Below are 24,730 nucleotides of genomic sequence, written 5' to 3' on the forward strand. Positions count from 1 at the left end.
TTCGCCCTGGCAGCCTATGGGTAACATATGCATCAGTATGTTGTGGCTGTGTGTATAGCATGTATACCGGGAGCCTTTCCCAACTAATATGCAATATGATGAAGTTAGTATAGTATAATATAGTCATAGCCTAGAAGTTTTGGATTGCCACTTTGCATCTTTCTAAATACATCACATCAAACATTTTTATATCAGGTGGTTTGGTGGATAGTGACAGTATTCCTTCTTGAATCTCTGATGGTCTGAACTGTCCATGACCTCCTCCACACACTCATTTCTAAAAATGTCAGGGATTGCGTTTGACCTAAAAAAAGAAGCTGTAATCAACGCTAGGAAAAATGCTGTATATGAACTCCGGAGACAAAAACAAATATTGTTTTCAAATCAACTGGTATAAGAAAGTTATACAGGTTTGTAAATTACTTCTTTTTAAAAATCTCAAGTCTTCCGGTACTTATCAGCTGCTGTATGCCCTACAAGAACTATTATATTCTTTCAAGTCTGACAGTGCTCTCTGCTGCCACCTCTGTCCATGTCAGGAACTGTCCAAAGCAGTAGCAAATCTCCTTAGAAAACCTTTCCTGCTCTGGACAGTTTCTGACATGGACAGAGGTGGCAGCAGAGAGCACTGTATCAGATTGGAAAGACTTCCTGCATGACATAAAGCAGCTGATAAGTACTGAAAGGCTAGATATTTTTAAACAGAAGTAATTTACAAAACTGTTTAACTTTCTGTTACCAGTTGATTTGAAAACTATATTTTTTCTTTGGAATACCACTTTAAGCTGCCATACTTTTTAGAATGTGATGGTGGTGGTACATGGAGGTAGAATTGGGCGCCAAGGTGTCGGCTCTCCTAACAAACCCATAAACATGCCAGAATAGGCCAAGTATGCATTGTGTGTAAATTATGTTGCTATGTTTCTACCTAGACTTTGGAAAACTAGACTTTGGTACAAGTGATTTTAGGCAAAAAAAAAAATTTTTCTGTACTCAAAAACGTGTTTTGCAGCCTCCTCCCTCACTTCTTGTGTTTTCATTATCAGGCAAAGCCGTCTTCATTAAAGTGAAGACGGGTTCTGCTGTGTCCATTATTACTCATGGGGGGGGGGGCAGGTCAAGGGGGATGAGTGAGCAGGGAAAGCAGAGAAGAAGCTGTAGAGTTTAGAGACTGTTTGGGCATATAAAACGCTGGATTCACAGGTCAGAAAGGTCAGTGCTTATCTGGGAGCTTGGCGAGAGAAGATTGCAGGATGTAGTGTTGTGCAGGGCTGCCTTTCTCCTCTTTGTGCTCCTTATTACTCATCAGCCCCTCCCCCTCCATAGACTATAATGGTCACAGAAATTATGCTTCTTCTGAAGGGAGGGGGGAGGTAGGAAAATAGTTTTTTGAGTGCAGTAGGAAACTCTTTTGCTTAATAAAACCTATTACAGAGTTTCTTAAAATCACTTCTACAATAAATAATTATTGATTTCTGAAAAGTAACATTTAATTGACAGTTCCCCTTTAATTTACTATTATCATATAAGGTAGTCCCCTTGTACTCCTGCTTGTCTTACACATTCCCATTCATCCTTTCCTTTGCTCTTGATCTGCGCCCTCATATTCCTAATCATTCCTGAAATGCAGTGACATGCATCATGGCTATTTCCCTATATTAGACAGCGGCAGCCATGATCCAGTTGTACCCTCTCATACCCACTTGCTGACTCTCATGTGAATACTATGCTTCAAAATCAATAAAAACACATTGTTTTTGCTCTAAAAATTGAATTTAGGAAAAATATGAAAAGAAGTAATTCCTGGAGAAACTGGTTCATTGACAATGTGAAAACCGATCTGGTCATTAAGGGTAGAAAACCATCTGTTTAGGAATAAGGCATCTGCCTAGTCTTCTCCCAACACATGTGCAGCGCAAGCACTGGAACCCTATATCTATTGGTATATAGTCATTATTATTATGATGTTATATATATTATTTCTTAGCTCATTACATGTTAGATTAGTGCATTTGCTCTTTATTTTATAACATCTTACGTTTGGCTGAGGATTGCTAAGGGTTAATATATTTTTTTGTCCCTGTTATGGTGGTTTTACACGGAGCGATAATTCGCCCAATCGCACGATTAACGATTTCGAAGTAACGATTTTTTTTTATAACGATCAGCGTTTAGACGGAACGATATATCGTACGGAAAAATCGTTTTGCGATCGTTTCAGCCTATCTCGCACATAGGTTGAATCGGTGAACGACTGTGCACACGGAACGATCTGCGAATTTTTGCGAACGACCAATGATGATTTGAGAACATGGTGAAAGATCAAAATGAAGATTTCTCGCTCGTCGTTTGATCGTTCGCTGCGTTTACACGTACGATTATCGTTCGAATTCGATCGATATCGTGCAAATTCGAACGATAATCGTTCTGTGTAAAAGGACCATTATTTATAGCTAAAGTGTGTCTATTCACCAGTACACATGGATTGGGGGGAAATATAGTCAAAAGTGTGAGTGCTAGAACTTTGGTGCAGTTTGCACCCAAATAAGAAAAGAGTCACACATGTTACTTGATAGATTATTTAACAAAAAGACAAACAAACAAAAAAGTTTGCACCATGTTCATTGGTCTTAGTTAAAAGTAGGCATGGATGTGACCATTTATTTGGTGCACATTTTTGCAAAAAAAAAAAAAAAAACTACAAAAAAACCCTGCAAAATTAAGTCCGTTTTTATTGCACAACCACTATAGAAGAAAAAGAAACGTCCGTTATTCGTATAATATTGACCGGTGTTATTAAATTTTGACAGTGTGTGAACATCGACTTGAAGAATAGTCCAACAGCATCTGTAGTAAATTCAAATCCAAAAATTTACTTACACAATCACAATTCCTCACGTCATAGCCAAAGAATGTCTAGTTTAACCATCAGCCCGTGAAATGAAATCATTGGGCATAGGGCGCACATCACTATGTGTAATAGCAGACGGCTGATGATTGTAGCCTTCCCTGGTCTCTGCAGCTCTGCCTTCTGTCCGGGCTCTGGCAGGCCATGGATGCTCAGTCAGTCACTGGCCGAGACTGGCCTGTGATTGGCTGAGCGGCCGGTGGGCTATCAGTGTAGAGACTGGAACAGAAGGCAGAGCTGCAGACACAGGGGAAGGCCTCTGAGGACATTGGGGAAGGACGAGGACACCAGGGAACGTGGTAATGTAAGTTAATACTTTATTATTTTACGCCAAAAGCAAGGGCTGCACGGACATCGTCAATGATGTCCATGCAGCCCTTGCTGCCAAATTGCTCAGTAATTGCTCATTTACAGTTTATGATTGAGCTGTCTAATGGTGCGTTTACACAGGCAAATTTATCTGACAGATTTTTTAAACCAAAGCCAGGAACAGATCATAAACAGGGAACGGGTCATAAAGGAAAGACTGGGATTTCTCTTCTTTTCAAATCCATTCCTGGCTTTGGCTTCCAAAATCTGTCAGATAAATCTGCCTGTGTAAACGCACCATTAGGGCCCTTATTACGCCAACAGATATCTGACAAATTATCTGACAGATTTTTATAGCCAAAGCCAGCAATCTATTTGAAAAGAGGAGAAATCTCAGTCTTTCCTTTATGACCTGTTCTCTGTTTATAGTCTGCTCCTGGTTTTGGTTGCAATAATCTTTCAGATATATGTTGGTGTAATAGGACCCTAAGTTAAAACTGTCCAAGAACTAGACAGTCTTGTTTATCTCTCCCATTGTTGTTTTCACAACATAATAAGAGCAGGCAAGTGTGGGAACTCAAGGTAAGGGTCTGACTGCAGTGACATATACAGAGTAAGGGCCCTATTTCACCGGACGATTATCGTTCAGATTATCGCTAAATCGTTCGAATCTAAATGATAATCGTTCAGTTGAAATGCAGTTAACGATTAACGACCAAACGAGAAATCGTTGATCGCTTTATAAGACCTGGACCTATTTTTATCGTTGCTCGTTCGCAAATCGTTAGCATCGCAGTAGATACGAACGCAATAGCGAAGGAAAAACGATCGCAAATACGATCATAAGTAACGATTATCGTTCCATAGACATGAGTGAATGTTTTCAGGTCTTTCGCAATAGCAGTCGTTTGAGATCGTTAATCGTTAACGATTATGCGAACGATAATCGTCCGGTGGAATAGGGCCCTAAAGGTGCTGTTTTGTAATTTACATACACTAGTTTCTTATTAAACAGGGCCAGTTTATTAAATAAAAAAGCCATAGGCAATAGATTGAGTAAACCAAGCCCCCCCCCCCCAATACACATACATTGTGGGAAATGTTTTCAGAAGTGTTCAGTTTGCACCAAAAAAAAAAAAAAAAAAAAAAAAAAAAAAAGAGTCACACGTGTTACTTGACAGATTTTTAAATGAAAACTATAGGGCCCCAAGTTAAAACTGTATCAGGCAACTTAAATTTTACCAAGCTGTCTGAGCAATAAGGTTTCATAGTGCTTAGGCTTAGTATCTGATTTCTATACTGTGTATGACATCTGCTTGTTTCCTCCAATACTCACCGCCCAAGCCAAATATAGATCCCTGTATTGGAGTTAAAGGGGTAGTGCGGCGCTGAACATTTATTCACAAAATAACACACATTACAAAGTTATACAACTTTGTAATGTATGTTATGTAAGTGAATGGCCCCCTTCCCCGTGTTCCCCCACACCCTGGAAGTGTGGTGCATTATACTCACTGCATTACTGTCGACCCCCGGCCGCCATCTTGGGACTACAATGGGAGGTTATTTATTAAACCATTTGTGCAGTGGCACATGTAGACACTACACATGTGCCCCCTAGACACCATGTGCACCCTACTCAGTGCATAAAGAGCGAGAAGCCTCGGCTAAAGGACCAAGAAGAGACATTTTGATGGGATAAAACCAGAATCTTCTTTATTAAATGATATGCATAAAACCAGGCTTAGACAGAAGAACAATAACTACCAGAAGACTCATTTCGGCAATCGAGCCTTAATCATAGCATGCTTCAGTGTTCCATGCTTTGGTGTAAAAAAGTCACATATAGAATATGCCATATTTAAGCCATAGACCACAACTATATTACTTCTTTGGCTTTGGATTTGGCATGACCACAGACAGCTTTACAAATGTATTCAATTTAAAAGTTCATCAAAATAACATAAATTATATTTAAAGGCAAATATAACAGCAATATACAAGCAGCCCATCAGTAGCTTAGTTTATGTAACACTTAGGTAACATGTCAGCTTAATCCCAGTACATTACACTCAATATACTGTGGGGGGGGGGACAACAATGAGTTGTTAAAAGACCCAATTTGAGAGGTAGCCATGGACTCATGTATACATGCTACAGACTTTTCCATTGAAGAGGAAGCCTACAGGGTGTAAAGTGTTAAAGGGGTTATCTGAGCTATAAAAAAAAAATGTTTCTACATCCCTGTTTTGGCACCCTCTGCATTTCTCCTCAGAATGTCCACCTAATGTGGTCAGTGCTGATGGTCGCACATGCTCAGTAGCTTGGTTCCACCACCTGGTTCTCCTTTACAAGGACTACAGAGCAATTTCAGTGTTTGTATAGGGTAGGTCATGAGGTCACTAGAAGCAGATTGTACAGCACCGGGACACATTAGGCAGACATAAGAACATTGGGGGACACCATAACAAGTATGTACAGCAAGATCTAGCCACAGAAGGATGTAAGTAAGATTATTCCAAATTATAATGTGATATGAGGTCATCTTGTATATATACTGTATATTCATGAGTCAATTCATAGAAAGGGCTCCATTCTCTAAATTAGTTTAAGAACTAAAGAAATCCACAATTTGCAAAATACATATAATAATCCCAGAGATAGAAGTCCATTTGTAGGCAAACAGACAAGTGTAAGGAGCAAATCTTAGTATTCTTGTATTCTCGTGAATATTGCCTTCAGTCATCGTCGCTGTCATCACTCAGATAACTAAACGGTGGGAACCTTATTCGGAGATCTCTCCAAGCATCCAACATGTCGTTGGTCAATGGCTCATTCTCATATCTGATGACAAAGTTACAGATGTTCAGGCAGGGAAGCTCGACACCTTTGTATACCATGATTTTTCCCCATGGCTGAAAAAAACACAATAAGAAAATAAAAAAAAAATCAGGAGGCAAATTTGTAAATTAATCTATTTGCAAATATATTTAATTTGATGAGCCCTACAGGTTTAACTATGTTAGCTGGGATGGGAATACCCCTTCCACATACTGGAATCGCAGCGGATCTCACAGGCTCCTGGCTCCCTGACATCCTGCTCTGCCAATCAGTGGGTAAAGGCACAGAAGCAGGCCAGAGCGTGAATGGTTAAAGTATTCACCGGGCTGCTGCGAGTATGAAAACCTATTCAAAATTACAGTATCGGGAATTGCAGCGGATTTCGCTGCAACACTCACAGTGTGAGATCCGCTGCGATTCCAGTACGTTTGAACCGACCCTTAGGGGTCACACACACAGGATCCGCAGCAGATTTGATGGCTTAGATCTGCAGCAGATTTAATGTTGTGTAATTTAGTTACATTTCTATCTGCAGCATCGAATCTGTGCCATCAAATCTGCTGCAGATCCTGTATGTGTGAACGCACCCTTAAAGTGCCAACACATCCTCAATAACTGTCAGATGAACGATGGTTTGGCTGACAGTTATCAATCCCATTCTTTCTGGCTGAACTTTCAAGTGTTTCCTACTGTATGTAGAGGGATAGGTGGCGCCTGCTTATCATTTTGAGAATAAAAAGGCTTGGGCAGCAAAACTCCAGAAGGCGCAACCCCTTTCTCCACTGACATTATCTATCAGTGGAGACTTAAAGTGACTCTGTAACCACAATCTGTCTCCCCGCACTGCTTGTACATTCGAATAGCTGCTTTTAATCCAAGATCTGTCCTGGGGTCCGTTCGGCAGGTGATGCAGTTATTGTCCTAAAGAACAACTTTTAAACTTGCAGCCCTGTGCCAAACTGCCGTGGCCTAGAGTGTCTGTGCCCTAACTTTGCACCACCCCTCCGTCCCTCCTCCCCACCCTCCTCATCATTAGGAATGCCACTGGAAGGATTTTTCCTATTTCTCTGCAGTGATCACAGCACAGGTGCCTTAACGATACAGCCCATGTGCCGTGTTCTCAGAGGTGATAAATAGAAAATCCTGCCCAGGGGCATTCCTAATAGTGAGGAGGGTGGGGAGGAGGGACAGAGAGGTTGTGCCAGCCTAATGCATAGTCACTCTAGGCCATGCCAGTTTGACCCAGGGCTGCAAGTTTAAAAGTTGTTTTTTTAGGACAATAACTGCATCACCTGCCGAATGGACCCCAGGACAGATCTTGGATTTAAAGCAGCTATCTGAAGGTACAAGCACTTTGGGGTGGGCAGATTGTGGGTAAGAGATCCCCTTTAACAGACAGCCAAACCTACTTTAACATAAAGTGTATGGACTGCTGGTGGCTTTTGGACACAGTCAGTAAGGGTCCTATTTCACAGCATGTTATTGAGGATTAGAAAAGGCACAGCTACTTTCTTGCAAAAACAGCACCACCCCTGTCTTCAGGTTGTGTGTGGTATTACAATTCACCTCCATTCACTTTAATGAAACTGAACTTCAAAACCCAAACTGAGGACAGGAGGGGTGCTGTTTCTGGAAGAAATCAACCATAGTTTTCTAATATCAGTTATATCTAAATTGATACGGATGGCATTGAAAACATAGTTTGTTATGAGTTCCCACATAACTCTCTCCTTGGTTTATTGTGGAAATCTCCATATTATAAATCAGGGATGGGGAACCTTCAGCCCTCCAGCTGTTGCAAAACTACAATTCCCATCCTGTCTGGACAGACAAATCTAAAGCTTTGACTGCTAAGGCATGATGGGAATTGTAGTTTTGCACAAACTAGAGGGTGGAAAGTTCCCCATCCCTGTTATAAATAGTAATAATTGTTACTCATGTTAGTTAAAAATTCCAGACCTGCACCTACCCGAGCGCATTTATTGCAAATGATTTCGCCATTTGTTTGGTAACCTGCATACTTTTCTTGAAGATTCTTGTTTTCTCCTTTTTTGTACAGATTTCTGAAAGAAAAACATTAAATATTATTCATAAACTAATTCTCCCTAGTCACTTTTAAGCAATGTGAATAACCAATGGTACATACTTGAACTTTGCATCGGGAACAACGTGATGCATGTCTTCTATCACTTGAATGTCAACTCCAGAACAAACCAGTCTCTGACATTTTGCACACAAGAAGGTCACTTTGGAAGGGTTTTCCTGGTAAACTTTCAGCAAGTCCTTCTTCTTCTTCACTTTTCTCTCAGCAATGGTTTGCTTCTGAAACTCCTCCATCTTTATAACATACAAAAATAAATAAATAAATAAATAAAGGGTTTACCTTATGTTAGGTCAATGCTCTACAAAGACAAGAGGTGAAACTCTTAGAAACAACTCAATTACCTTTTTGGAATAAAGTTTGGGGTCCATCTCTTGCACCTTTTGAATAGCTTTATACATCATGTTTTCTCTGAAAACATTAACACTGTCATGATCAGCAACTCCAGATGACCTTGATGCCACCACAATGAAAACACTTTCTGCAGCTCTTGCTCGGCCACGGGCCTAGTAGTCACAAGGAGAAAAAAAAACGTATATTATTCAATGACAGAATGAAATGCTAACCTGTAAACCATGCCGATTACATCATCATATATCAGATCCCTCCTGGCACCTCTCAGTCACCTGACTGAGAGTTTCCCAGTCTCAGTAATAGTAATAGTGATGGCTATTTTAAATCTATACTTATTCTGCCTTAATACATGCTCTACACTGATGAAAAGACAATTATGGTCCTGAAACACTTTTTTTTTTTGTGTGCTATATATTGCTAAATGAGAAGGCGTTATTCCTATGCTTTACAATCTGGAAGCTGGCACAGAGGTCCATTGTCAGTGCATAGTAGCACACGCCAACATATGGTATCTCTGCTTCAATGATGTCACATTTGGAGTGTTGCCATCTTTCTTGTAGATTAGACAGGATAAAGAGCTGGGGTCTATGGTTTGCACCTTTGCTGCCTTTTGATATTTAAGATGCCACTTTCTTGCAATTTCTCGTTTACGTAAAGTCACAGTCTAGTCACAGCCCTTACTTGGTCACTCTTCGGTTCATTTGGACAATTAGAATTAAATTGTACCCACTCTGATTCCATCACTTGCCATCAGAAACACTGGCTCTGTATTTCAGAGCCAAACCTCTTGTAGACATTACATACAGTATATGCATACACCAACAATTACCTGCATCATTGCAATCTCATTGGTTGTTAAACCATATAGGATAACTATGTTGCACTCCTTGATATCCAGTCCCTCCTCCGCCACACTTGTGGCAATCAGCAGGTTAAGTTCTCCGGTGCTAAATTTATGGATTACTTTCTTTTGTTCATTCTGAAAATACAATACATGTTCTGTTATGTATTTTATCAAAGGAAGAAGATTTAGAGTAAATATCCACTTTAACACAATGTTTACTATAGAGACAAAATTAAGAGGCCAATTATTAATGTAGAGTTTGGTCCTGTGCACACAGAGCAAAAGTGGCGGAATTGTCCGCCGTGGAATGCCGCCAGCCTCCGTGTTATAATGACACTCTATGGGAGGCTCGGGCGCATCTCTCGGCGCTGAAGAATGAACATGAATTCCACCGCTTTTGCTCTGTGTGCACGGAGCCCAACTAATAAAGCTGGGTTCACACTGCGTTTTTGCAATCCGTTCAGTGTATCCGTTCTTTAATTGGTTACTTTTAAAGGACAAAAAAAAAAACGTAGTCAACACTACTTTTGTGTCCGTTAAAAAAAGTATCCGTTTTTTTTTTTATATTGGAAGTCCATGGAAAAACGGATCCAGACGGATGACACACAATTGCATCTGTTTTTGCCATTAAACGTATACGTTAAAGGCATTGCAAAAACACAGCGTGAACCCGGCCTCAGAAAGGGTGGCATTTCCTTTCTTGCATGTGACACTGTAGATGGATTAAATATCTCCACATTGGACCGGTACCTGAGTCATAGATTTATAGTCACTGTTGCTCCCCGCTCCAATAATGTAATGGGCCTGGATGCCTACTTCTTTGAACTTCTCATTTTCATCGATCCACTGACACAAAGCGACAGCACTTTGCCGTGTTCTGGTGAATACGATTCCTCTTGCTTCGTTATTTCTGGTAAACTGTTCCATAATTGATCTTCTCAGTTTGGCAAGTTGATCATTTTCATACTCTTCTTTTTCAGCCAGTTTCTTAAGTTCTTTCTTTTGTTCTGAGCAAAAAAAAATAAAAAAAATCAGAGCTCACCATTATAGAGGATATCTTTTTTGCACAATTGCTAAAACTTATCATTTAGAAACAGCAGGGGAGTGTGACAGCAAGTGGTCAATATCTCTGCAGCTCCTCCACAGGTGAAAGGAGGCATTACACAGTTCCCACTGAAATCAGTAGACTGTTTATAAAAGGGACAGACATACCAGGATCCTTAGTTAGAGTCTTCTTTTCTAATAGATAAGAGCCATGATAATGAGGTCTTCTTGGCCATACTATTTAAACAATGTCACTTCAGACATTAAAAAACTCCACATATTTATGAACAGCGCCACTGCTAGGTATGGTCCATCCAGTGACTGATTTCAGTAATTGGCAATGTCTAGAAGTCCAATAGAGTGTGAATGGAGTGTTGGCCAAGCATGCGATTACTGTGATCACCACCAATCACTAATACAGATACAGTCAAATGTCTCTTTTGGAAAAGGAGCAGTAGTCCACATGCCAACAATTATCCTCTGTTCTCCTGATCGGTGGTGGTCCAAGTGATCGGATTTCCACTTATTAGCTAGGTATCCCTTGTCTTGTGGCCATGTATCGGATTACTGTAATCACTGCTAGAGATGAGTGAACAACAAGCACGCTTAGGTTCATCTGACTACTGGTGGCTGAAGAAGCCATAGGCTGTATCCCTTTTTTACAGGACTCCTTGGGGCTCCCTTCAACTTCTTCAGCCACCAGTAATTAAATGCAGCACGCTTGGGTTAAGACAAACTCAAACATGATTGAAGTTTGCTGTAATCACCACTGATCACAAATATGAAGGTCAAATGTCCCTTATGGAAACAGGGAAGCAGCCCACATGCTCAGCAGCCACTTCACTCACTCTCTATGACCAGATGTCCCCTGACAAGAGACAGGGGTCAATTGACCTCAGTTCTCATGATCAGTGTTGGTACCAGTGATTGGATCTACACCAAACAGCTTGTTATCCCTTATACTGTAGCGAAGGGAAGTTTTCACCCTGGGATAACCACTTTTACTAAACTTAAAGGGAACTCATCACCTAGGCAATGCTATTTAAACTATCACCATCATGTTATAGAGCAGGAAGGGCTGAGCAGATTGATATATATCTTTGTGGGAAAAGATTGAGTGGAACTTGTTGATTGAAATCCCTGCTCATTCTGTGGTAAGGAGTCCAGTGGGCGGTGTCACTCAGTGGACTGGACTCTTTAGCATGGAAACATCAGACTTCAATTAATATATTAATGGTTATACTGAATCTTTTCCCATATACTGTATATCAATCCGCTCAGCTCCTTCTGCTCTATAACATGTTGCCAATTGTTTAGGTAGCATTTTCATTCAGGTTCCCTTTAAATATTTTCAACTATGTTGCTAATCCAAATATTGCTGGAGCCAGAGAGTGGCCTGTGCAGTGGGAGCAATCTGTGTGTCACCTCCTCGGGCTCTAGGCTTAGACCCACCAATAAGAGACATTCAGCTAGAACGCTAGAAGACCGAAATCCTGAAAGGTGGACCGCAAACTCTCACCACGTTTTCTGGATCCGTCACTGTATTTAAATTCTGATGTTTAGCCTGTATTAAAGAGATTGGTGCTTACCAAAGAACAAGTTAGTCAGAAATCTGTCAGTCTCATCAATCTTTTCAGAAAGCGAAGCTCCGCCAGACTCATTCAGCATAAACGCCCTCTTCCTCTCTTCATTATAGAATTTCTCAAGATGGGACAATGCGTCATTCATGCGGATTGTGTCATAGATCTGCAGAGCATCATTGTACTTCTTTAGATGCTGTGCGCAGACATGCTGCTTACGATTCCCCTCCTTGGCAGCTGGAAACAACGGTGAGATAGAGAGATAAGTGACAGTTTTATTGCTTTGTGGAGTTTTCAAAACTTTAAAGTGTTTGACACATTACTCAATGAAGCCTATACCTGCACCCAGAGCAAGCATTTAAAAGAGGATGTACCACCCGGTACATCCTCTTTAACCTGAACCCACGGATCGAACAGCGCCGACATGGGGAAGCCGGTGCCGCGGTCCGTTTTTCGGACCGCCGCCCGATTCCCGTGCACGGCGCCTTTCGATCCAGCGGTACCGGCCGGTGCTCAAGCACTGGAGGTTGGCCGGCCCGCCCCCAGTGGGAGGGAATTCCCTCCCCTGTATGACGCTGATCGATCCGTGGGTTCAGGTTAAAGAGGATGTACCGGGTGGTACATCCTCTTTAAAGGTTGGACTCCATTGAGATTTTTTTAAAGCAACTGGTACTAGAAAGTTATATATATATATATATATATATATATATATATATATATATATATATATATTTATTTATTTGTAAATTACTTCTAGTACTTATAAATGTGGCGTATTCTTCCCAGTCTGACACAGTGCTCGAGAAAATACACAACCTACTGCAAGACATACAGCAGCTGATACTGGAAGACTTAAGATTTTTTAAATAGAAGTAATTTACAAATCTGTATAACTTTCTGGTACCAGTTAATTTAAAATTAATAATAATATTTTTTCACTTTAAGGGGATATATACTTTGCTTGGCATCCAGCTGAACAGAGTATTTAGAAGAAGCATTATAAGGTAGGCCAAGTACATCAGTTGCTCTCATCCATTGAGCTAAATGCTTAGAAAGTCTGATAGAGAAGGTATCAAGAGATTAGGCAGGAAAAACCCTTATTAGATGTTTAAAAAAAAAAAAAAAAAGAAAGAAAGAAAAAAAAAAAAAGAAAAGAAAAGTCCCAGTGCTTACTATTACCTGATTTTTCTGTCTGAACTGCCCACTGTTCATAAGACTGGGATCCATATTCATTTGGTGGGTACAAAACACTAAAAGCTTCAATAGTTTTCATCATATCTTTAATCTTATCACCAAATGGGCTCTGTAATAAAAGTACATGAAGCATCAAAATGCATGTGTGTTCACGTATAACACCTGTAATACAAAAGGTGACTGCATTACCCATTGCAATCAATTAAATACCAATACTGGACAATACAAAATAAACCATGATGAAGCAGTTTATTTCTATGTTCACAGACACCGTCAAAATGACCGCCAAGATTGTATCAAATTCTGGACTTCCAGCACTATACAGAATCAGCATCCTATACTGACTCTTTACCACATTGTGGGGCTTTTTGTGACAATTTGGGAATACTGTATTCTCTATATCGCACAAGCCACTTTGCAGATTATTGTATAGTACACATGTGTCTTTTTTCAATTTCTCACACAGTGTCTGATGAAGTTACTTAAAGGGGTTGTACAGTTTAAAACATTTTTCTCTCATTCTGACCCTTTGCCAAAGTTATACATACCCCCCAAATGCTTCCTGTACCAGAATGGTTGTTTTCCCTGACTTTGAGTCCCTCTCCAGCTGCACAGGAAGTCCTGTAGTTCTGAAAATCTGAATAGTTCTGAATAGATTTCCCTGTCCTCCATCTTGTGCCAAACGTCAGAAAAGGTGGAATGTGACTGGGCGGTGCTGGCAGTGAGACAGTCTCTTCTTATTGGTCCCCTTCAGGGCTAATTTAAATATGTGGGCGTATGAATTCTTATTGTGTAGTAGTAGTAGTGAGCAGCAGCCAGAGTCTAACCCACGTAGAATAGCTGACTGCTAATGTCTCTAAGGGCCCTATTCCACCGGACGATTATCGTTTGCATAATCGTTAACGATTAACAATCTCAAACGACCGCTATTGCGAAAGACCTGAAAACGTTCGGTCATTTCCATGGAACGATAATCGTTACTTATGATCGTAATTGCGATCGTTTCTCTTCGCTATTTATTCGCTATTGCGTTCGTATCTATTGCGAACGACCGAACGATGTCTTATTCAATGCGAACGATTTGCGAACGAGCAACGATAAAAATAGGGCCAGGTCTTATAAAGCGATCAACGATTTCTCGTTCGGTCGTTAATCGTTAACTGCATTTCAAGCGAACGATTATCGTTCAGATTCGAACGATTTAACGATAATCTGAACGATAATCATCCGGTGGAATAGGGCCCTAATGTGATCTCCCTGTATGTACATACAAGCTCTGCTGGATTACAGCGTCCTCCTGGTGTAGCAGAGATGAGTTTCACTATAGTGCTGCCATGGTCCTGGAGGTAATTTTGCTCCAGGAGCATGGCAGCACCGTAGTGAAACTCAGCTCTGCTACATCATCAGGGAGATACTGTAATCCAGAGTTTATATGTGCATTCAGGGACATCACTCTGCCCCCTGCCGCTGCCGAACTTCCCCTGGATGCCGCCACCCCCCCGTCCCTCCAGAGCCCCCACTGGCTGGGACATCCGTCACTCTGCTGACAGCCCCTCTGGAGCCGGGACATCGTCCTCTCCGGCTGCCGAGAAGCCAGGCAATGTAGCAGAGCTGAGCTTCACTACAGCACGGCAATGTTCCTGTAGTGAAGCTCAGCTCTGCTACATTGCCTGGCTGCCTGCTGCTCACTACTACTACACCAATAAGAATTCATACGCCCACATATTTAAATTAGCCCTGAAGGGGACCAATAAGAAGAGACTGTCTCACAGCCAGCACCGCCCACTCACATTCCACCTTCTCTGACGTTTGGCACAAGATGGAGGACAGGGAAATCTATGTGACGACAGTCAGAGAGATTTTCAGAACTACAGAACTTCCTGTGCAGCTGGAGAGGGACTCAGGGAAAACGACCATTCTGGTACAGGAAGCATATGGGGGGTATGTATAACTTTGGCAAAGAATGGGAGAAAAATGTTTTACACCGCACTACCCCTTTAAATTGGAGCCGAAACATAATATAAATAGTCAGTGAATTGCATCTTTATGTGCATAAATCCTAAGGTCTGCAAAGTTCTACTAGATTACATCAAGGGGAAAGGGGAGCCCCTTCCGTTACCTTACTGCCCCTGATGACATGTGATGGCCTAGTAAAGGCTTTCAGACCTGTGGTGATAGTACTACTAGAGACAAGGAGTTCAGTAAAATCATAGTATACTGCAATATATTAGCACTGCAGTGTACTGTGTAAGGAATGAAATATTCAAGTCCTCTGGGGGAATTAAATTGGTAGGGAAAAAAGTAAAAATAGAAATATAAAAAGTTCTAAAAAACCCTACATTTCACATTTTTCTAATAAAAAATAATCTAGAAAAATTTATTGCCATTTTTAGAAATATGGAAGCTATAAGGCTGGGTTCACACTGCTGTTTTTGAAATCCATTTAACAGATCAGTTTTTGTGTATGTTAAAAATAAAAGGTCTAAAGACCACACAATTGCATCCATTTTTGCTGTGTTTTCTTTCTTTATTTTTTTTTAAACATAAAAAACTTTTTTTTTTACAGTGGAGTGGGGGTGCGTTTAAAATAAAAATTTACGTATATTTGCTTGCAATGATCCCAGTCCCCATGTTTTCTGTTGCTTTCTCTGACATGTTGCCCCTGCAGGAAATTCCCGCTCAGCCATTCACTGGCTGAGACAGGTCCCCACTACAGACTGAGACTGGCTGAGAAAAACTTTCCTGTCAGAGAAGACAGCCGAGAGCAGCAAGGGCCAGGCACACAGAAACTTCATTTACCAGGAAGTTTCGAAATAAAAAAAATAAAAGGAGTGTAGGTAATATTACCTTATCATTGTCTTCTGCAGTCTCCACCCTCTTGTCTGGATGTTTCACCTGGTTGTCCAGCTGAGCTTTGTGTTCTTGTACTGTCTTAATCTTGGAATCAAGGTTGGCACAAATCTAATAGAAGAAATAATAAAATACATTATGTATGTAGCAGATACAGTAGTTTGAAGAAAATTTAATGGCCAGTTAGTACTAGCATAGAACTAATATGACACCCAATTGGTAGCACTTGGGACCTAATTTGTCACAGCCATAAAGGAGATACTGACATCCTCTGGACAGAGTCCTGGAACCAAGCCATGACTGTACGAACATGGTGCACTGTCCTGCTAAAAAGTGTCCTTCTGCTATAGGGTAAACAGCATGCAGACAGGCCACTCTGCTTAGATATGTCCTACTGTCCAAATGTCCATCCATGTGTATTAAAGGAGCCAGGGTGCACCAAGCAAACATTCCCTACATGATCACATTACCTCCACCAGCACACACACAGACATTTGGTGGATTACCCCTTTAAATACTAGCTGTCAGGGTTTGACAGACATACCCCCTAGAGCTTAGCTCTACCCTACAATGCAGTAGAGCAGTTTACTATGGCAAATTACTATACAGTGCCTGGTACAAAAATTATACTTCCCAAAAGGCAAATAGCCAGAGCATTACACTAACAGACATTGAACAAAAGAAGACAGCAATACAGGGTGATTTCAGCTCTGAAGCCTACAGAGATGCAAATGAAGCTCTTGACTATTATGCATTCTGTAAATTAGAAATTTTCCTTAACAATTCAATGTATTTACAAACATAATAAACTTTTTATACCGGCTCGTCCTGTATATAAACTGTAAAATGTAAAACTTTAGAATTGGAAACACTTACTTTTAAGATGTGCTCCTCGGCTTTCTTCTTCTCCTTGGCTCCGCCCACACCTGGTGATGCTGTTAGTCCCAGGATCTGGGGAAGTGGGACCAGCGGCTCCTGGAGCTTGAGCAGTTTTTTGTTTTCCCTTTTCTGTTGTAAGTAGCGTATCATAATACTATTATAGACAGAGCCCTTCTGAGTGTGGTGACATTCATCAATGATGAGCAGAGAAAAATCTGGAATGTAAAGTCTGAATGAGCGAATTAAATAAACAAGTAAACAGAACACGTAAAACACTATTAGTAAATTCTACTTGCTTTTTAACATCAATAAGCTTTATCTTCTAATTTGCACAAAACACTGATTCAGCGCTGGAGCAATGGATTGAAATAAGAGTTGAAGCCCTATTGTACATTTAGTCAGCAAAAATCTGCTGACAGGTCTGCTTTGAATGGTTATCTGTGCATTCATACATCATGTAAATTCCAGGTATGCCCTATGTTAAAGGGGAACTCTCAGCAGGGTACAAATGTAACCTGCAGATAGCCCCCTAGTGCGCACGGGGCACCGAGGAGGATGGTATGTCTCTTTCCTTCCTCCTCTGAGCTGTTCCTGTGCTGTTAGCGGTATAATTCTTGGTCCAGAGCCCCGTTAGGAGCACCGTTCCACTCCTTTCTATTGATTATCATTAAAAGGAGTGGGCCGGCTTGCACGATGGGGGGGGGCAGTGCTCCTATAGGTGCTCGTGACCGAGAGTTATACTAACGGCACAGGAATGGCACAGAGGAGGAAAATAACAGACATACCTTTCTCCTCAGCGCACGGTGTGCAATAGGGGGCTATCAGCAGGTTAGATTCATCTAAGGTTCCATTTATTAATATCTATAAAATTTGTCGATTCTTTTGGCTGCCCAAAAGTGCAGTGGTAGGGAGCAGAACAGGTAGGACCTCTTCTGCTATTTGGATAACCCCTTTAAGATTACGTTCACACAACTTATCTTTTGCATAAATCATGGCCGTTGTTGCAATTTGCAACAACGGTCATGATTAATTTAAAAGATACGTTTTATTTGAATGAATGAAATCCCGTACGGAGTGTATACACATAGTATACATTTGTGCGGCCGCTATTCATTGAACAATGAGCAAAGAGAACATGTCAGTTCACACAATGGAGAGTGCGGCTCTGGCCGCACTTTCCATTGTGTGCAATGGTGAATTGGGATGTGGGTGCACACGGGCGCGCCCGCTTCCAAATTCAACAGAAATGAAGATCATCCGTCTGGTATTGCAGTACCGGCTGGGATGATCTTCACTGACACCAGTCGTTCTGTGACACGGCGGGGTCACAGAATGGCCGGTGTCATACGAAGTGTGAACCCGGCCTAAGAATGAAACAACTACAGATCCACCAAAGTAAGATAGACTTTTTATTAGTGCGCTCTGATTGATCACGGTAACCAAAGGGTAGCAGATAACCCAAATAACATACCAGACAGTTGGACGCCTTCTTCTTCATCCTCTTCTGCCCGGAGTAAGGAGTTCTCAAGTATCTGAGCAGTGCAGATCATGACATCGCTCTCCATCACTTCTCTATGGAATGATATCTTCAGCTTGGAATCTCCACTTATTTTATTAACACGATAGCGATCCTTCATGTACGGATGGAACTCAGTGCGATAATGCTGGTCAACCAAAGGCACCTGCAAAAATATAACAACCTTAGTGCTATGGGTCTTCAGTTCAGATTTTAACACCCATGAGTTTTCCTCCATCCAGCAGTGTCAGGTATACATTGCCGACAATAATATACCAGGAAAGATCTGCAGTTTGTATGTTCTATACCTTGTTGACCAACACAATAACTTTTGCTGGCAAGCCTTTCTTCCGTCTTTTATCCAGATGGTTCCTAGCAATGTACACCGCCACCCTGGTTTTCCCACTTCCAGTAGGCAAGCATATGATAATATTCTCTCCATCTAATGCCGGTCTGGCCACTTCCATCTGGTAATCTCGAAGTGTCATTATTGGAACCGGAGAGGCTCGGTCTTGGCTCGTACTCTCATCGTCGTATTCTACTGTAAATAAAATGCGTTTAGAGTTATAAAGCTAAAGTAGACATTTGTAGATAAAAGGTCTTGTGTGAAACTGATCGTATATAGAAGCAAGCAACATATTAAGCAACATATTACCCAAAAACACCTATTGGAGGGTATAGTATAGGCTATTTTAAAAATGTTGATGGTTCAATGGTCAGGCTTTATACATCTTTAAGCGAAAATCTTATTCTTTCACATCAACTGGTTTCAGAAAGTTATACAGATTTGTAATTTACTTCTATTTAAGAATCTCGAATCTTCCCATACTTATCAGCTGCTGTATGTCCTGCAGGAAATGGTGTTTTCTTTTCAGTCTGACACAGTGCTCTCTGCTGCCACCTCTGGCCGAGACAGGAACTGTCCAGAGCAGGAGAGGTTTTCTATGGGGATTTGCTACTACTTTGGACAGTTCCTGACATGGACAGAGGTGGCAGCAGAGAGCACTGTGTCAGACTGAAAAGAATACACTACTTCCTGCAGGACATACAGCATCTGATAAGTACTGGAAGGTTTGAGATTTTTAAACAGAAGAAAATGACAAAATTATATAAGTTTCTGAAACCAGTTGATTTGAAGAAAACAATATTCGCTGGAGTACCCCTTAAGGGTGCGTTCACATGTACAGGATCTGCAGCAGATTTGATGGCGCAGATTTGATTTGCTTCGAAACTTCAACTTCAAATCTGCGCCATCAAATTTGCTGCTGATCCTGTACGTGTGAACACACCCTTAGGCCATGTTATCACAGCCTGAGACACCAGCCGTACTGCAGTGCCGGCTGGATGATCTTCACTGCCGCTGAATTCTGATGTGCCCGCATCCGAATTCCCCGCTGCACACAATGGAGCGCGCGGCCGGAGCCACACGCTCCATTGTGTGTACTGACATGTTTTCTGCGGCCGCTATTCATTGAATGTCAGATTTTATGTGGCGCCGCTAGGGATCCTGGCCGGAGTCTACTATACTATGTGTGTACACTCTGGGCGGGATTCTTTTAGCCTGCAGCACTACGTGAGTTTCGTAGTAATCATGGCCGTTGTTGCAAATCGGCAACAACGGCCATGATTACTACGGAACCTACGTAATATAGCCTTAGGGTGCGTTCACACATACAGGATCAGCAGCAGATCCGCGGCATATCCGCAGCAGATTTGATGGTGCAGATTTGACACGGTGTTAAGTTATTTAGATCAAATCTGCTGCAGATCCGCAACATCGAATCCACTGCGATACGGTAAGTGTGAACCCTCCTTAATATATTTATTCATGTCAGTTAGTTAGTGGAGCTTACATTCTAAGGCTGGGTTCACACACAGTATATTTCAGGCAGTATTTGGTCCTCATGTCAGGTCCTCATAGCAACCAAAACCAGGAGTGGATTTAAAACACAGAAAGGCTCTATTCACACAATGTTGAAATTGAGTGGACAGCCGCCATATAACAGTAAATAACTGCCATTATTTCAATACAACGGCCGTTGTTTTAAGATAACAGAAAATATTTGCCATTTAATGATGCCCATCCACTCAATTAAAACATTGTGTGAACAGAGCCTTTCTGTGTTTTTATTCCACTCCTGGTTTTGGTTGCTATGAGGACCTGACATGAGGACCAAATACTGCCTGAAATATATGAACCCAGCCTAATTCTCTAAACCAACAGTATGAGGAATAAAACTCTTGACAACTTCTGCCCAATAGATTATCATCCCAATATCGATATCAGAGTTTTAGTATAGATCTACAATTGTACAGTAAATGAATAGATCATCATCTGACTTTTGTGACCTGTCCATTCTCTTGAAGTGTTGCTGCTGCTAAACACTGACAAGGGCAAAAGTGTCATAAACGAATGTGTTGACTGTAGGAGTTTTACGCTGAAGCTGTTCCGTCCTCCATTGTGCACTGACATTAACTTACAAAGAACTGGACAGAGATGACTGGCAGGAATTCTCACCCCCACATCACAGACCGTATTCCAGGCATGACATGAGTCATACAAACACAGTCCCAATAGTTTTCTGCACTATTTAACACTCCACACTAAATCAGGCTTTTTATATTAATATATCGGTTATAAATCCTGTAAACGTGATCTAATTGTGCTCCTTGCCGAGAGCTTGTAGTCTAGTCGTTGCTAGAAAGTCAGGGCCTTATTACACGGGATGATTATTGGGCGGAAAATCGATATATCATTTGAATTTGTACGAAAATCGTCCTGTGTAATTGCGGGCAACGATGAAAAAATTGTTTGTTTGTGGTTGATCTCTGATTTAGATCTGAACCTAAAATCATTAATTGTTCGCTGTAAGGGTCCATTCACAGAGAAAGATCAGACAGATTATCTGCCAAAGATTTGAAGCCAAAGCCAGGAATGGATTTGAAAAGAAGTAAAATCTCAGGCTTTCCTTTATGACCTGATCTCCGTTTATAGTCTCTTTCTGGCTTTGGCTTCAAATCTTTGGCAGATAATCTGCCAGATAATCTTTCTGTGTAAATGGACCCTAACCACTACCATTCTGCATAATATGGTGAATGATTTCAGGATGACAATAAACAATCTTGTTTGCGATCGTTTATCATTAGTCGTTAACGTGGGACCCAAAGGGTCCATTTACACAGAAAGATTATCTGACAAAGATTTGAAGCCAAAGCCAGAAGCAGACTATAAACAGAGGTCAGGTCATAAAGGAAAGACTGAGATTTCTCCTCTTTTCAAATCCATTCCTGGCTTTGGCTTCAAATCTTTGGCAGATAATCTTTCTGTGTAAATGGACACTAATGCTACGTTTACACGGATCGATTATCGGGCGAATTTTCGCGATAATGATCGAATACGAACGATAATTGTACGTGTAAACGCGGCGAACGATCGAAAAATCGTTCATTTTGATCTTTTAACATGTTCATAAATCGTCGCTCGCAAAAAATTCGGCGATCGTTCCGTGTAAACAGTCGTTCACTGATTTTACCTATGTGTGAGATAGGCTTAACCGATCGTAAAACGAATTTTCTGTACGATATATCATACCGTCTAAACGCTGATCGTTATAAAAAAAAGCGTTACTTCGAAATCGTTAATCGTACGATCGGGCCAATAATCGCATCGTGTAAACTTAGCATTAGGTGTAAGTGATGTTTACATTAAAGGTGCCACATTAAAAGTGCCCATATACACCATGGCCGTGTGCCAAATTTAATAAGTTTTACCAATAAAAAACTGTAATAATTCAATAATTTTTATAAAATCTATTTTTTGACCACATGGCACAAAACCACTAGGTGTACAGATCCCCTTATCGAGTCTGATCTACATGAACCATTTACATTTGTTTAGATGGTATATATTAAGCGGTAGCTGTCAATTGCTGGCAATCTATCCCATTCCATCCATACACATAAATGTTAGGCCTGGCCAAGTGAAACGTTGAAAAATGCGGGCAGCATTAAAGAGGTTGTCTGGGGAAATGTTGAACTCTCCCTAATGCCTCCCTGTGACATAAAACATATAAGCCATATTTACCCCCATGTTGCTCCACCTGTCGTGTGATCTTTTGGTCTCGGCTGTGACGTCCTGCTTCCAGCTCAGCCAGTCAAAGAGCTAAACGGGGAGCGGGACCTCATCAGAAGCCGGCAGAATGGGAATCCAGCTGGGACCAGAAGACTGCACAGCAGGAGCAGTGGGGAAGCCATGGGTTGGGGAAGGTATAAGTATGGCTTACTGGTTGTTTTATGAAATGGGGAGACAGTAGGGAAAGTTTAGGATTTTACCTCTTTAGTGTCAAAGAACCTTATTTCAGGGTTATATAACTTACTGCTTTTCTTGCAGCAGGTCTTACAGATTGCAGTGGACGAGTCCACTCAGTGATGTGTGCATGCTCAGAAATACTGGATATCCATTAGCACTTGTCTCCCCCCCCCTTGGCTATCAGCTACCAAATGACTGCTTTTAATTGTACAGTGTGTAGGCAAAAAGTCAATAGTCAGAAGTAGGTGGGCAAGGGAGGTGGCTATGTTTTGGTTCGGAGTGCAGGAGATAACTGTGATTGTTAGAGAGCTAAACCATGGTAAGAAGTTTCTACTGCAGTCAGATAGGGTGGAATAACCCTTCCCTTTCAGAAGTTATAGGAAATCTGGAAAATTAAATACAAAACAAACGTCCTGTGTGAACACAGCCTTACTCAACATTTTATCAGCCTGTCTGGCCGATGCTTGGGCCGGGTAATAGGCCCTGTGGTCACAATACCAGTTAAAGGTCATAAAAACAAGAGGTCTTATAACATGTCAGATGTTTGGATCTGTGCTGTCCGGGTGCTGAGACCTCCACTAATCACTGGAATAAAGGGGCAGCAGTGCTCTGTTAAGTGTTGTGTCCCTTTATTTTTGAGTGTGCAGTATACAGATTTATTGAAAGTCCATGAGACCTTCACTGAATCCAAGCAAAGAAGAAGGGGCACAGAGGCCAACCAATGACCCAGACTCTCTTGTCAGACGTTTTTGTAAATTTTAAGGCCATGTTCTGTTATTATGGATGTTTTTAAACCCAATTCACACATCACAGAAGTTTCCATATTAATTACCAATTCTGATGCAGAGTTTATGGGTTTTTACAGCAAAGTCGACATTTTAGAAGCCGTTTTACTCCCTGAACTGCACTGAAAACTTTAAAAGAAATCACATCACTTTGGCAAAACTGAGGAACGTAATGTCAGTGCTGAATAAGCAACTCCATTCAGAACGACACGTCCTGAAAGGACACAGAGCATATCGGGAGGGGAATTAGGATTGCGTAGAACCTGTGCAGTTAATGTATATGAACCAGAACAGTAAGGGCATCCAAACGTTTTGTAACTCGCTTCCTATAGAGGTTATTATGTGGTTTTGTAATTTTTCCATGAAATGTTTCTTCATGGTTGACATATAAATTGAACTTTCTTGATTGGTTTCTTTTTGAAAGACACTGCATAATCTGAAACATATACATATCTGGGGTCTTTTACTGTAATTGTGAGGGAGTATTTTCCCTCCTTAGTTCTGGTTGTCTTGTGATCTGTGATCAAGTCTCAAAATTGCCCACAAGCCCTTATATCCCCTTTGACATGAAGCTTCCCTTTAAGGGTGACTTCACACGTAACGGATCACAGCGGATTTCTCGCTGAGAGTTTTGCAGCGACATCCGTTGCATTCCAAGGTCCTGTCAGTTCTTATGTGAATACATATTTGCAGCGGATCTTTCAGACCACTGTGAGTATGTAAAACACCCGCCCACTTATAACACACGCCGCCACAGGCTTCCGGCCTCCTGCTCTTCCACTGATTGGCTGAGTGGAACAGGGGGAAGCTGGGAGCCCGTGCAGCAAGCAAGGGTGAGGACAGGTAATGTATGTGCGGGTTAAGGGGGAGGGTGATTTACATACTCGCAGCGGTCTGAAAGATCCACTGCAAGTATGTATTCACATAGGAACTGACAGGACCTTGGATCGCAACGGATCTTGCTGCAAAACCCCCAGTGAGAAATTCGCTGCGATCCGTTACCCTAAGGGTATGTTCACACTGAGCAAATCAGGCGGAAATTCTGCTGCAGAACTTTCCGCCAACGGAATCCCGCCTGTATCAGTGTCCCATAGCGTGTCTATGGGAGAGCGCACGCTCCCCCACTGCCGCCACTCTCCACTCAAAGAAGTGACATGTCATTTCTTTGAGTGGAGAGAGGCGGCTGTGAAGGAGTGCACGCTCTCCCATAGATGAG

The 24,730-nt window shown here is 41.4% G+C and overlaps 1 protein-coding gene across 5 annotated transcripts in view; it reads right to left on the reverse strand.

The window, feature by feature from the left end:
* Positions 1 to 4,905: 4,905 nt before the first annotated feature.
* Positions 4,906 to 24,730, reverse strand: part of IFIH1 (interferon induced with helicase C domain 1) — a 52,812-nt gene continuing 32,987 nt past the window's right edge. For 4 of the 5 annotated variants that reach the window (XM_069982823.1, XM_069982825.1, XM_069982824.1 and 1 more), the window contains 12 exons: positions 18,729 to 18,961; positions 18,376 to 18,586; positions 16,902 to 17,119; positions 16,023 to 16,136; positions 13,161 to 13,284; positions 11,991 to 12,218; positions 10,108 to 10,364; positions 9,343 to 9,492; positions 8,504 to 8,665; positions 8,205 to 8,395; positions 8,028 to 8,121; positions 4,906 to 6,132 (listed from right to left, as the gene is read on the reverse strand). In XM_069982823.1, coding sequence (XP_069838924.1) covers positions 5,956 to 6,132; positions 8,028 to 8,121; positions 8,205 to 8,395; positions 8,504 to 8,665; positions 9,343 to 9,492; positions 10,108 to 10,364; positions 11,991 to 12,218; positions 13,161 to 13,284; positions 16,023 to 16,136; positions 16,902 to 17,119; positions 18,376 to 18,586; positions 18,729 to 18,961 — 2,159 coding nt within the window. In that variant the 3' untranslated portion in view covers positions 4,906 to 5,955. The remainder of the gene's footprint in view (positions 6,133 to 8,027; positions 8,122 to 8,204; positions 8,396 to 8,503; positions 8,666 to 9,342; positions 9,493 to 10,107; positions 10,365 to 11,990; positions 12,219 to 13,160; positions 13,285 to 16,022; positions 16,137 to 16,901; positions 17,120 to 18,375; positions 18,587 to 18,728; positions 18,962 to 24,730) is intronic. The other variant, XM_069982822.1, reaches the window with a different exon arrangement.

Source organism: Dendropsophus ebraccatus, chromosome 9 (genome assembly GCF_027789765.1).
Source record: "Dendropsophus ebraccatus isolate aDenEbr1 chromosome 9, aDenEbr1.pat, whole genome shotgun sequence".
In the NCBI taxonomy this organism is placed as follows: domain Eukaryota; kingdom Metazoa; phylum Chordata; class Amphibia; order Anura; family Hylidae; genus Dendropsophus; species Dendropsophus ebraccatus.